The 15,297-nt window shown below is 37.9% G+C and overlaps 2 protein-coding genes across 2 annotated transcripts; both read right to left on the reverse strand.

Moving 5' to 3' along the window:
- Window positions 1-8,436: 8,436 nt before the first annotated feature.
- Window positions 8,437-8,874, reverse strand: LOC110711275. Its single transcript, XM_021889655.1, has one exon. It carries the CDS (start codon window positions 8,872-8,874, stop codon window positions 8,437-8,439), a length of 438 nt encoding a protein of 145 aa, XP_021745347.1.
- A 2,555-nt stretch (window positions 8,875-11,429) lies between these two features.
- LOC110711276 lies at window positions 11,430-11,960 on the reverse strand. Its single transcript, XM_021889656.1, has one exon. It carries the CDS (start codon window positions 11,958-11,960, stop codon window positions 11,430-11,432), a length of 531 nt encoding a protein of 176 aa, XP_021745348.1.
- Window positions 11,961-15,297: the final 3,337 nt, after the last annotated feature.

Raw genomic sequence — 15,297 nt, forward strand, 5'->3', positions numbered from 1 at the left:
ACATGTCATTGTAGGAAGATGTCATGCACTAATAAGCACAAGATCACCTAAAACTTAAAGAGAGTGAGCCCTCCTTACATCTGGAAGCCCAACTACACTTAAAAGCCGCAAAAACGGCGCTCTAGGGGGACACGTGTCGTACATTGCATAGCCAATCAGAGCACATATTCCTAAGTCACTTACCCTAAAGGGCACAAATTCTCAGCCCTATAAATACCCCAATCATTGATGATGGGAGGGGTGGATTGTGACATAACATTCAATAGAGAACTAAATGGCTCTAACTTCTCTCTACTTTCTCTCTCTAGTTTACTCCATTTTCCGGTCACTAACTTGATCTTTGGAGGCTGATCTCCGGCCACTAGAGCTTCTGTGTGTTTTGCAGGTGTCCGAGTCTCACTGTCAGCAGTACGCGACCAGTTTCCCGAGTGATTCCAAAATACCCTGAAACAGTTACGATGAAATTTGTCCTTTACCGGAAGAATTTTGTGCCATTATAGGCTTCCCTTCTCTAAATCTTGCAATAATTCCAAAAGTAAGCGAGTATTATTACAAAAATTTTGAGCGTTTTCATAACCTTACGGACAAGGACTTGAAAGATATTGTGCATGGAAACAAAGTTAATTTGAAAGAATTTGCACGTTTTTATTTTGACATACCACACTCTAAATCTTTTCATGTTTATAAGAGGAGAGCATTCCTTTTTACATGCGAAACTGACAAGAGGAAAATGAAGGTCATATCTACCTCTCCCTAGAGCCAAACCTAATTTGTAAACATTCGGCAAACCTAATACAAGTACGTGGTAAGTCAAGGACCGAACACAAAGAAATGAGTGGTTGGTAACTAAAGTATCAAGAAGATAGACAAATCGAAGAATTCAATATGCTAAACACTAGGGATATAGGTTCCATATGCAAGCTCAATGACTATGCTAATTGATAGATCACTCAATTGATTCAAACATTACAAGGGACAAACAATAGTTGCAATCAAAGGAATCCAAAAGTTACCTCCTATAAGCCAAGCCAGGGTTCACTATAAATGGCTAACAAGGAAAATCACAATCAAATTCAATCAATTAAAGCAATTCTCAAATCAAGGGTTCATGTCATTGAAATTTGCAATACAATTTAGATTAATTTTATAGGTTGATCACTCCTAGTTCAAGTAATCACATGCACAACTATATCAACCAATTTAATTGCAATAATTCAATCAATTCAGGATCATCAACTAGAAAAAATCATCAATCAAGCATGCTTCCCCTTCTCCCTAGCAACTAATCTACTCACTAATCATGGTGAAATTAAGAAACAAAAAAAATTTAATCAAATTCATATTCATTTAAAAGCTTAATAAAAAAGAAAATCAATCAATCAACAAATTCTAGAGCAAGGAATGTAAACTCAATAAAAATTCAAGAAACTAGAAAAAAATTGCATTAAAAGTAAATCAAAGGAAAGAAATCTTACAAACTTTTATTGAATTGAAGAAGGAATTTCAAGATCCAATAGAAATCTAAGATCAAATTCAAGTACAAACAAGTAAATCTTAAGCTTCTCTCTCTACTATTTCTGGGAAATTATATCGGAAAATTATATTTAAAGTACAAAAGTTAAGTCGTCCTAAAAAAAGAAAGTCAAAAGCTATAAGTATTAAAATCGAGCGAGGGGGGTACATAGGGTCGTGTGCACGCACCCTTATGTCGCGCGCGCACCCCTGTGTGGTGCACGAGGCCTTGGCTCCTTCGCTTTGCTTGATTGAACACCGCGCTCCTGAGCAGCCCCATCACCAGTGCACTCGAGATGATGCCCGCAAGAAAGGCAGCCCTAAAACGAGCAAATTGACTTGATTATTCACCTATAAAACACAAATAAAACAAAGAGAGAAAGCATAACAAAAAATAAAAATAACACTAAAACGATGAATTATCAACTAAAAATATGAAAAACTCGTAAAAACTAATCGAGATCAAAGTGAATTATAAAAATGGAAAATCAAATAAAACTAAGAAAATTATATGAAAATGATGAAAGAAAATAAAGAAAATGAACCTAAATCTTATTCTTTTGAGTGCCATAAATGACGCTCATCAAATTCCCCCAAGCTAAACTGTTGCTCGTCCTCGAGAAAAACAAAATCAAACCCAAGATAAAATGATGACATTATTCAAGCAAAGAAAAAAAAAGAAAACTGGAGAAGATGGGAATATACACTAACTCACTTTCGTAGGAATCACGGTCAATTTTAGCAACTAAAGACAAGCCATTTAAATTCCTAGATCGCCCTGGAGAACGAGTGATGCTCTCGTAAAGGTTTCCAAAGAGGTTAACCTATAAATCTTTTTATTAAAATGAAGGCAAAGCATAAGAAAAGAAAATAGAAAGTTTAAAACCTTGAAAAGAAAAGAAATGCTTACACAATGGACTTTTGCACATGATCAAAACACAAAAGGATATCAAACTTTCTAAAATAACAATGGTAAGCAGGTTCTAAGATATCAAGGGTTGATTGAAATATAGGGTATGCTAAGCGAAGAGAACTAATGAGGCACAATCCACTTTCATCCCAACCAATCTAACCGCGTTCTCTCCTTGTCTTCAAATCTTCCCTTAGTAAGCGTCTCAATGGTTCCTCGAAGGAACCGGAAAAGAATAGAATTTGAGGGTTCTCAACATCTTGACCTTGCATCCCCTTTCCTTAGGATTTAATTCATAATGCCCTCCCTCAGTATATGACTCAACCACTAGGTCGAAAGGACTTTCCCAAAGGTTGTAACGTAAGGGAAAAAGATTAGGGGCATGCCTAAAATTTAAAATTTGGTGGTACACCTAGGTTATGAATCAAAGATTGGCCAAACCTCGACACCAAAATCAAGAAGTCGCCAAACAAAAACAAACTAATACCCCCAAGCTTATTCAAAGCTATATCCAAAAGTATATACAAAAAGCGTAAACGCTTCTCCCCCAAGCTAAAAGGAAGCATTGTCCTCAATGCTTGAAAAAGAAAAATAAGCACATTTTTTTTTTTTTTTTGAATTTTTTCATTTTCACTTTTTTTTTATTGTTTTGTAATTTTCAAAAAAAAAAAAAAAAAAGAAATTCAAAGCAATTGTCCTTGCCTCTTTTAATTTTGGACGGCTATTTCATTTAATCACTTTCCATTATTAACAATATATACAAAGATGAGCTTGCTTACAAATAAAACCAATATCCTACCATTTAGACCACAAACTCCAAAAACAAGGCCATTTGCTTTACAAAAACTAAAAATGGAACAAAAAGAAACAAAAGGCTCAAAGTTCTAAAGATGCGGCTTGAAAAGAAGGGGAAAGGCTCAAATGGTTAGCAAGATGGAAAATGTAAACTCAATGAACTAAAAAGAAAGAAGAAAATCCTAGAAATGAAAAATTACCACCCCGAAAAGTTGCCTTTGTCCTTCCTAGTTGGTTCGGTCTCGTGTTTGAGAATTATGAGTCACGATTCAAGATTAAGTATGCAAAGGTCAAGGATCCACGCCGCACAATAAAAAATGATGAAGGCTTGAAAAAGAAAAACCTCACACGGTTTAAGAAAAAACTTACTAAATTTGTCAAATCCACCAAAGGAAGCAACTCCGTCTTACCACAAGCCAAAAGAATCCGGTTTCAAGGCCCCAAAAGGTCTAAACCGCTACCTTAGCATACCCTATCCTAGAGTCAACCAAAGATACTCTCAAACCGTGCAAACCATTTTTTTTAGGAAGAAAAATAGCCAATGTGCAAATTCAAGTGGTACTAAGTCAAAAGTAAAAGTAAAAAGATGAAGAAAGAAAAGCAATGCCTCAAATTCATTTTATTCATATTTACAAATACAAATTTTGTTATATATATATATATATATATATATATATATATATATATATATATATATATATATATACATATATTTACACACACATACATACATATACATACATACAGTATATATATATGTATGTATATGTGCATATATATACATACATACAGTATATATATATGTATGTATGTATATGTGTGTATATATATATATGTATATATATATATATATATATATATATATATATATATATAGAAGTAGAAAGCAACAAGGAAGTAATGCTAACACACATAAATCTCAATCAACAAACAAGTGAACATTCGGTCACAACGCCAATGTTCCCAAACACACTAGGGTGTTAAAAAGCAAACAACCTCGAACCATTCATCTTCTCCTAGAACTAATCCTAGACTAAGCAACCAAGAAAAGAAAAAGAACAGAAATAGAAAAATCTCACCGGGCGCCAAAGCAATGCTATATTAAACAAGGCAAAAGAGCACCTTTACGAATTGTTAAAATTCGATGCATAAGCAATAGAGCAAAGTGAGAAATAAAAAACTATATACAAAGAAAATTGTTAGTAACTTCAATACAAAAGAAAAGAATAAAAGAGAAAATAAGATGCATGAAAATAAAGAAAAAGCAAGTAATAATAGCAACATGAATAGAATCAAATGAGTATATGAAGCAGAATCATCAGACTAAAGCAGTATCAGGAGACAGGGTAGCAAAAAATCATCATCAAGAATCATCATAACAAAGAAACGGAGAAACTCAGCAGACAATGATCAGCGAAACAAACAACAAAACCAATAATCGGGTACAGAAATCAGCAGAAGTACAGCATCATCATCATAAAACCAAAAGACACAGAGATCAATACTAAAACCATATGAGACAAATGACAAATGAACTATAAAAGCGAGGGGGGAAACGGTGAAGCACAGAAACAAATGACATAGAGCACCCCCAAGCTAAAAATATACTACCCCCCTAACTCTAAACCTAAAGACATATAGGCAATAGAGAAACATCATATAAAGCACATAAGAAGGGGGGTAACCATGGTGGTAACACTCCGCACTATGGTAAGGGGTAGAATGAGAACTCCCCTCACTGGTCTCCATCATATGACTAGAGCTAGTCATCTCGCTCACCTCCATGGGATCCTTACCCCTTAACTTACCTTCCTTCCTAGCTCTATCAACTTTAAAATAATGAGACCAATCATCTAAGATTAGCTCACCCGACCTACCCCACCTACCAAAAGTCTCGTGGTCCAAAAAGGATGAAGGGTTTGCTGGATCATATGTATAATCACAACCACTGGGCCGCATATAGTCGTAAGTGGTCGAGGTGGTGCCTATGATAGAACATCAGGGCCCTCCCAATAAGGGTAGCAAGGCCTAAGACCCACGGTAGGATCAAAAGGCTCCCATTGGGTGATAGGTCCTTGTTGGATCGAGAGATATGGGTATTTCATATAGGGATCGATCTTCACCCTCCGAACATGTAAATCTTACAATTGATTTGTATGATAGCCATAACCAAGATAAGGGTTTTGCATTGAAGGCATAGAGCATAACACATTAGCAATAGAATCAAGCCTAGCATGAATGGTTGACAAATCAAAAGTAGAAGGAGTAGGAGAGGGGAAAGGAATAGGCGTGCCTCCCGGTTCAACCGGGGGAAGAGTTGGAGCATTCGATGAGAAGGCATTGGTTGAGCGGCCTCTTGTGTGGTTCGTCCTTTGTCGAATAGAAGGATCAATATCTCGCACCGGAGGCCTCAAAGACATAGAATCTTTCTCCTTAGGTCGGGTAGTTGCCTCTTTGCATGGGATTAGGAACCATTCCTTAATCCAGGAAACTTACCAAATGAAAACATCATCCTTTCTAGTGAGATCGAGGAACTTTTGGTTCACAAGGGCGGAGATGTTGAGGAAATGAGAAGAAGACTGATCTCGAGGATCGATAATTAGGGGAAGCTCATTTAGCAAAGTCTTATAGTCCTCATTGATGCAAAGAGATAGGATAGAAATCATCCCTCCCAATTGGATGATCCCCGATAGGCTAACTCTATCATGGATATCCAAAAATCGATTGATCAAATGCTCCTTGAAATCCACTAGCTCAATCACAAAGTCGTTTTGGTCTGCTATCCACAACCAACAAAGCTCCTCTCGGGAGATAGTTCCCAAAGAGTCCTTGGAGCAATGAGCGTAAGTGAGGATATGGTTGAAATACCGCATAACCGGATGAATCATGGAAGCGGTCTAGGAATTTTGAGGGTCATACTTTCCTTCCTCTGATATACTTCTCCACCAACGTTGCTCATTATATCCATGGTCACTTGCCATTTTACTATGTGCCGGATAGATACAATGATCTGGATTTGTAGCCCATGGAAACTTGAAGTATGAACATAGTTGAGAATCCGTCAATGTCTGATCATTGTTGAAAAGTTAAAAAGTCAAAATCCTTGAGGAATTTTCACCCGGTTCTCGGACTACTTCAAGAGAAGAAAGAAATTCATAGGTCACCCTGGCATAAGTAGGGCCGCTCAAATCCAAAAACTCTAAGAGATCAAGGCACTTTTCAAGAAGGCAAACGTCCTTATCAATTTCGAGAAACTTGGTTATTGCTTGATCGTAAAATCTTGTTGGTCTTAGCTTTCTCTTGGATACACGCTTGAAACGATCCCAATGTGATTCTTTAGAAAATTCAATTTCGTATGTCTCTTCTACCTCGGGTGGAGGTGGAACAACATGCCTAGGTTTGCTTGAACTTGATCTTGCTCGCTTCTTTTGACGGATTGGAGCCATCTACCTGAAGGAAACAACTCATGAGCAAAACGTAACATTTGACATATTTCAAGAATAAGCATAAGTAATTGCTCAAAAATCAAGCACAAATGCAATTGTCTCAAAATAGAAGCACGAGATGGCTACATATGAACAATGCCATTAATATAGAACCATGAAGTTGAAGCAAGTAGGCATGGATTAAAGGAAAAATTGAACACCAGAGACCAAATCATGACTTAAATTGAGCAAAATAATCTCAAGCATTGAATTATTACAGAAATAAAACTATTATAAAGAATACCCATGAGAGAGAAAATGACCAACAATGGTGATTCAAGTATTCAATCAAATTATGCGAATTCATCAAGGAAAAGCTTCAATTTAACACTCAATGACATCATTCAACACCAATTACAAGTTAAAAGAACTAACAATGGAGTTCTACCATCAAAGCAGAAACAAGGGTTTCAAGCTTGAACAATGAGGAAGAAGATGACTAGAAAATAAGAAATTATACATCAATGAAGCCTTGAATTACTTGTAAATTGCCCAAAATGAAGATTTAAGAACAAATAAAACAACCAAAGACAAGTTCCAAACCTCAACACAAAGCTTTGAGATTGAAAAAAAAAACCCAAAAATTTTGAATTTGAGTTCGAAAATCTGGAAAAAAAAAAAAAAAAAAAAGGTTAAAATTCGAATATTTGATGTGTGAATTATAATTTGATGCTAAAATGAAAATAAAATAGGTGAATTGGTTTGATTTTTGCAAGAGAGGAGTAAGGGTTTGATAAAGGTGGGATTTTGGGGTAAACTCGGGGAGAGAGAAAGGAGAAATAAGGGGGGTGCGCTTTTGGGTTTATAAGGGGGAAGGGGCGCACCTGACGGCTGGTGCGTGCAGGCTGGTCTATGGTGAGTGCGCTAGGGGGTGATTTTTGCTTCAAATTCCTGACCTCTGTGGTGCGTATGCGCGGGTATATGGAGCGCGCGCACCACAAGCAGCTCGGGGAGGGACTAAATTCATGACAAAAAACCGAAAAATGATGCCAAAATCTTTGACCCCTGTGGTACGTGCCCGCGGGTGTGGTGTGCGTGCGCACCATAGGGTGATCAAGTTTGTTTAAAAATCCGGCAAGAATTGAGCAAAAGGTTAGAGGAAACACCCTTAATTATGCTTTCGTGTTTGCATTCTCACCGGCGCAATCAAGTGTCATGATCAAGTACTAAAAAATTTCACAAAAAATAATCCAACATATACTTGACCATGAATAAAAATCAATGAAAATGCAAACATGATAACATGTAAACCCAACGAACTCCTTCCCCTAAGCTTAACCAAATCTTATGAAATCTTGAAGTAACACCAAAGTTGTTGGAAATTTTCTTGGATCCAATCTCATGGTACCTAAAATCAAGAGAAAAAACAAAAACAAAGAGAAATAACAAAAGTTCTCAAAGATAAAAGAAATATAGAAAATTGTAAAATCAAAAGAGAAAGGTTAGAAAACCAGGTTGCCTCCCGGGTAGCACTTGTTTAAAGTCATAGCTCGATGTCTCCACCAATTAAGGTGGTTGTCAGAGAAGAAATGAGTGAACAGGGTAAACAAAAGCACCATCAAAATACTTCTTGAGACGATTGTCATTGACCTTAAATGAAAAAGAAGAATCCATCATTGAGACCTCTACAACACCACTTGGAAAAACACTCTTAACAAAATAGGGACCGCTCCATCTTGACATGAGATTTTCGGGAAACAACTTCATCTTTGAATTGTAGAGAAGAACTTTATCTCAAACACAAAACTCTTTCTTCTCAATAAGCTTGTCATGTGCTTCCTTGGAACGAGATTTGTACACACTAGCACAATCATAAGCATCAAGCCGAAGCTCCTCTAGCTCATGAAAATCCAACCACCTTTTCTCCCCCGCACTTGCCAAGTCAAAGTTTATTTTCTTGATAGCCAACAAAGCGCGATGTTCAATTTTAACTGGTAGATGGCATGACTTGCCATAGTCTAGGTGGTATGGAGTGGTACCTATGGGGGTCTTGAAAGCTGTTCGATAGGCCCACAGAGCATAATCCAATTTTTCCGACCAATCCTTTCGATTTCTCGCAACCGTCTTTTCAAGGATGAGCTTGATTTGACGATTAAAGACATACACTTGACCGCTTGATTGGATATTATATGGGAGGACAAATATTTGATGGACTCCATTATTCCTCAACATTTTTTGAAAGGCATGGTGAATAAATTGAGATGTTGTCGCTTATCACCGCCTTCAGTACCCCAAATCTTGGAAACATTGTCTTCTTAAACAACTTCATAACCACCTCGTGGTTGTTAGTTGGGGAGGTAATGACCTCGACCCACTTAGACACGTAGTCAACCGCCACAAGGATATATTGATTGCTGAAAGATGAGGGAAATGGCCCCATAAAGTCAATATCGCATACATCAAACACCTCTAACTCGAGTATGGGTTGTTGAGGCATTTCATTTCTCTTTCAGATGTTCTCAACTCTTTGACATCGGTCACATGTCTTTACGAAGCCCCATGAGTCCTTAAAGAGATGTGGCCACCATAAACCGCATTGAAGGACCTTAGTGGCGGTCTTAGAGACACCCATATGGCCCCCACTTGGATTCGAATGGCACATTTTCAAAACACTAGGCACCTCTTCGTTTGGCACACAACGTCTAAGTAAGCCATCGACCTCTTGCTTGTATAAGATGGGATCATCCCACACATAATGCCTTGCCTCTCTCTTAAGCTTCTTTCTTTGGTTCTTAGAAAAGGAAGGAGGAAACTCCCCCACATGAAAGAAAGTTCACTAAATCGGCAAACCATGGGAGCTCCTTTGCTTCAATAGCATACAAGAAGTCATCAAGCATCCTATCCTCAATTGGAGAACCATCATCATGAATTTAAGAATCTTATAGACGAGAAAGATGGTCCGCCACAACATTTACCGCTCCTCTTTTATCCCTAATCTCAATGTCAAAGGTTTGGAGCTCAAGAACCCACCGGATCAACCTTGGCTTGGACTCTTTCTTGGCAAAAAGATACTTGAGAGCCGCATGATCCATGAAGAAAATGGTCTTGGAACCCAATAGATAACAATGAAACTTCTCAAAAGCAGGAATTATAGCCAAGAATTCCTTCTCCGTTGTAGTGTAATTCCGTTGAGCTCCATTTAGAGTCTTGGACATATAATAGATCACATGAAGTTTCTTGTCCACTTTTTAACCCAAGACACCTCCTATTGCCGAATCACTTGCATCACACATCAACTAAAATGGTAAATCCCATCTTGGAGCTTGAACAATAGGGGTAGAGATTAGATCTTTCTTCAACTAATTCAATGCCTCCAAAGACTTATCATCAAATACAAACTTAGCATCTTTTAGAATAAAATCATTTAGGGGCTTTGCAATGAGCGAGAAATCCTTGATGAATCTTCTATAAAACCCGGAGGTAATAGCTTTTTAATAACTTCAATTTTAGATTTATCCACCTCTATCCCCTTGTGAGAGATCTTGTGGCTAAGGACTATGCCTTCCTCCACCATGAAGTGACATTTCTCCCAATTCAAAACCAAGTTCACCTTCTCACACCTTGCAAGACATTTTTCAAGGTTTTCAAGGCATGCCTCAAATGAAACACCTCCCACGGAGAAGTTATCCATAAAAACCTCCATCTCCTCTTCTAACATATCCCCAAATATGCTCATCATGCATCTTTGAAATGTCGCGGGAGCATTGCAAAGGCCGAACGGAATTCTCCTATAGGAAAATGTACCATAAGGACAAATGAAGGTTGTTTTCTCTTGGTCATCCGGGTTGATAGGAATTTGAAAAAATCCCAACTAATCATTAAGAAAACAATAGAACTTGTGTCTTGTTAGTCTCTCAAGCATTTGATTAATAAAAGGAAGGGGGAAATGATATTTCTTTGTAGATGTGTTTAGACGTCTACAGTCTATACGCATCCTCCATCCTGTGACCGTCCTCGTCGAAATGAGCTCACCTTTCTCATTCCAACTACGCTCATACCTCCCTTCTTTGGGACAACGTGAACGGGAGAAACCCACCTAAAACTAGAAATGGGGAATATGACTCCCGCATCCAAAAGTTTGGTGATCTCCTTCTTCACTACCTCTCCAATTTAGGGATGTAGCTTTCGTTGCCTCTCAATGGATGGTAAAGCACCCTCCTCAAGAGTTATGTGATGTGTACATAAAGCAGGGCTTATAACTTTGACGTCGTCAATGGTATAACCCAAAGCACTTTGGTGCTTTCTCAAAACACAACACAACTTTTGAGCTTGGTGCTCACTTAAAGAAGAGCTAACAATCACAGGAAAAGTGGAGTTGGGTCCCAAGAATTCATACCTAAGGTGTAATGGAAGAGGTTTGAGCTCAACCATTGGAGCATCTTTACCTTCCTTCTATGTTTCCATTTGCAACGCTTCTTAGCTAGAAATTCTCATGCACACATGCTCGTCCACTTCCTCGATGCTTCCATTAAGCAAATCCTCATACATTGCCATTTCCTTGATAGGAGCACCTATCTTATCTTTATTCAACAAGACATTCTCAAGAGGATCATTAGAAGTGAGCAAGTGCTCATGCATGGAAGACACAACATGATCAAGAGAATTAATCATCATGCAATCTTCTAAAGAAAACATGGATACTTCATGCTTTCACTCAAGTCCAATTCAATGGCCTCATCTCCTACCTTAAGTGAAATTTTTGCACTCTTAACATCAATCGTTGCACCCTATGTAGCAAGAAAAGGTCTACCAAGAATAATAGGAATGGTAGCGTCTCCATCCATTTCAAGAACTACAAAATCCACTGGAATCACAAACTTCCCTACTCTCAAAGGAACATCCTCAACCTTACCCTTTGGAAATTTGATTGACCTATCGGCTAATTTCAAGGTAATGTTAAAAGGAAAAAGTTCCCCTAATTCAAGTCTTTGATAGACCGAATATGGAATTAGGCTAACACTAGCTCCGAAGTCACATAAGGCATTATCAATTTGAATCTTGTTAATGGCACAAGGGATAGAGAAGTTTCCGGGGTCTTTCAACTTGGGTGGAATCTTGTTCATTATGATTGCACTACAATTCTCGGTAAAGTTGACCGTCTCTACAACATCACAAGTCCTCCTACCACTCAAAATGTCTTTGAGGAATTTTGCACAGTTGGGCATTTCTGTGACAACTTCGGTAAATGGTAGAGAAAGGTGAAGTTGCTTGAGCATGTCAATAAATCTTCCAAATTGTTCATCTAGCTTGTGTCTCATGTACTTTTATGGATAAGGAATCGTGGGTTTCAAAAATTCTTTCTCTACTCTCACCTCTCTAGGTGTCTCAATCACAACCTCACTCAAAGATGCACCATCTCTCTCATCCTCCACCAAGACGTCCTTAGGGACTTCCTTAGTTTCACTCTTCCTAGGCAAACTCTCCTCAAGAACCTTAACATTCCTTGTAACAATAGCATTAACGGGTCTCTTGGGATCTAGGCCTTGGGAAGGTAAAGAAGAAGGACTAGCATGGTATTTCAAAGCATTGGCAAGTTGAAAATTTTGGTTTTCAAGCATCTTATTATGAGTCATCATTTCATTAAATTTCTTGTCACTTACGGCCATGTAAGTGTTCAACAACTTTGTTTGATTCTCAATGATTTCCTCCAAATTAGACCTAGAGGAAGAGGATTGTGAATAGGAATTATCACCTTGAGTCTTTGGAACAAATCCGGGTGGAGGGCCTCTTTGAGCATTGTTTTAAAAATCCTCTCTACCTTGATTGTTCCAATTACCCCTATTTTGATTTGGCCCATAACCTTGATTATGGTTACCACTACTTTAATTATAATTTCCATAACCTTTGGTTTTGATTACCATAATTTTGGTTTTGATTTTGGCTACTATAACCTTGATTGTTATAGTTACCTCGAGAACCTTGGTTCCCTTGGTTCCTATAACCACCACCTTGGTTATAGTTGTCAAAATTACCTTGGTTTTGGTAATTCCTATTCCATTGACCCTTTTGATTATCAAACCTTTGCACATTATTGTTTGATACATAGCTCACATGATCTCTCTCATTGTTATCAAAATCATCATTACTATCCAGAAAAGCATGAGGGAAATTACTAGCATCATGATCATATAAACCACACACATCACAAAACAAACAACCACTAGGCATATTGCTAGAAGAAAGAGGGGGATTAGAGTTAGAAGATGTACTTCTCCCCTTGAAATGGGAAGGAAAATTTGAAGCTTAGGAAGAAAAACTCTCCAATTTTTCCTTTATTGCAATCATTTCCTATCCCAAGTTCATCATTTGTGAGGAGATCGAGATTGTTGATTGCATTTAGATGATCAAACGAGTACACCGAAGAGCTACTCTTGCTAGTTGAATCCCTCTCACCATCTTGCCAATCTCTATAGTACCTCACCACATCCTCAATGATGTCTACCACTTCTTCTTCCGTCCTATTCATGATGGGACCTCAGGCTTCTCCATCAAGGCATGACTTGCCTTGGGGACTTAGGCCTCCGTAGAAAATTTTAATAATTTGATAGGCTGGAATTTCGTGGTGAAGACACTACCTTTGATACTTTTTGTATCTCTCCCACGCTTCATAGAGGCTCTCACTTGGCTTTTGTTTGAAACCTTGAATCAAAGCTCTAGCCTCCGCCGTTTTCTTTTGTGGATAGAAACGGGATAGAAATTCCTTGGTAACCTCGTCCCACGTCCTTAGAGAGTTCGGCTTAACCTCCTTGTCTAGTCATTCCAAAGCACGCCCTATGAGAGAAAAGGGAAAGATCTTGAGGCGGATGAATTCTTAGGAAACTCCGTTCACCTTGATGGTATTACAATATTTTTCGAACTCCTTGAGATGGTTTAGTGGGCTTTCATGCTTGGCCCCACTAAATTGTCGCCTCTCTATCAAAGTGATCATTGCCGGCCTAATTTCAAAATCATTTGCCGATGTTGTAGGTGGAGCAATTCCACTCTCAAATCTATATGCACCGGGAATTCACAATTCTTTCAATGCCATTCTCGGATTCTCTCCCATTCTTGCTTGTACTTCTAGTTGTGGTTCTTCCTCACTTGAAATGCTAGAGCTCAAAGATCGTCTAGCAACCCTTAATCTTGTAATAGTCCTCTCAATATCCTGATCAAATGGCACTAGTGAATGACCACGTTCTCTATGCATATAAATTCAAAAGAAATTATTCGTAGCACGGCTACAAGTGTAGCCTAAAAGAGAAAAATCCTTTTGTTTTTTTTTCAATTAAGAATGAATTAGACTCAACAACTATAACTAAGAACCAATATCATTCCTCAGCAACGGCGCCGTTTTGACAAGAGGAAAATGAAGGTCGTTATCTACCTCTCCCTAGAACCAAACCTAATTTGTAAACACTCGACCAACCTAATATAAGTACGTGATAGTCAAGGGTCGAACCCAAAGGAATGAGTAGGTACGATGCTATATTCTACGTCAAGCTAATTTGAAAAATATAAACGGTTGTGGTTGGTAACTAAAGTATCAAGAAGATAGACAAATCTAAGAATTCAATATGCTAAACACTAGGGATATAGGTTCCACATGCAAGCTCAATTATTATGCTAATTGATAGATCATTTAATTGATTCAAACATTACAAGGGACAAACAATAGTTGCAATCAAAGGAATCCAAAAGCTACCTCCTATAAGTCAAGCTAGGGTTCACTATGAATGGCTACCAAGGAAAATCACAATCAAATTCAATTAATTAAAGCAATTCTCAAATCAAGGGTTCCTGTCATTGAAATTTGCAATGCAATCTAGATTAATCTTATTAATTGATCACTTCTACTTTAATTAATCACATGCACAACTATGTCAACCAATTTAATTGCAATAATCCAATCAATATAGTATCATCAACTAGCAAAAATCATCAATAAAGCATGCTTCCCCTTCTCCCTAGCAATTAATCTACTCACTAATCATGGTGAAATTAAGAAACAAAACAAATTCAATCAAATTCATATTCATTTAAAAGCTTAATCAAAAAGAAAATCAATCAATCAACTCTAGAGCTAGGAATGTAATCTCAATTAAAATTCAAGAAACTAGAAAGAATTGCATTAAAAATAAATCAAAGGAAATAAATCTTACAAACTTTCATTGAATTGAAGAAGGAATTTCAAGATCCAATTGAAATCTAAGATCAAATTCAAGTACAAACAAGTAAATCTTAAGCTTCTCTCTCTACTTTCTCTCTCTATTATTTCTGGAAAATTATATCTAAAGTACAAAAGTTAAGTCGTCTTAAAAAAAAGAAAGTCAAAAGCTATAAATAGAAAAATTGAGCGAAGGGGCTACACAGGGTCGTGCAGACGCACCACCAACCACGCGCGTGCGCGCAGATGCGCACAGCTGGGACTGCGCGCACGCACCCCAGTGTCGCACGCGTGCACCCCTATGTGGTGCACGAGGCCTTGGCTCCTTGCTTTGCTTGATCGAACTCCGTGCTCCCGAGCATCCCCATCACCAGTACACTCGAGATGATTCCCGCAAGCAAGGAAGCCCCAAAATGAGCAAATTGACTTGATTTTTCGCCTACAAAATACAA

The sequence above is a fragment of the Chenopodium quinoa genome, unplaced genomic scaffold (assembly GCF_001683475.1).
Source record: "Chenopodium quinoa cultivar QQ74 unplaced genomic scaffold, ASM168347v1, whole genome shotgun sequence".
Taxonomy (NCBI): domain Eukaryota; kingdom Viridiplantae; phylum Streptophyta; class Magnoliopsida; order Caryophyllales; family Amaranthaceae; genus Chenopodium; species Chenopodium quinoa.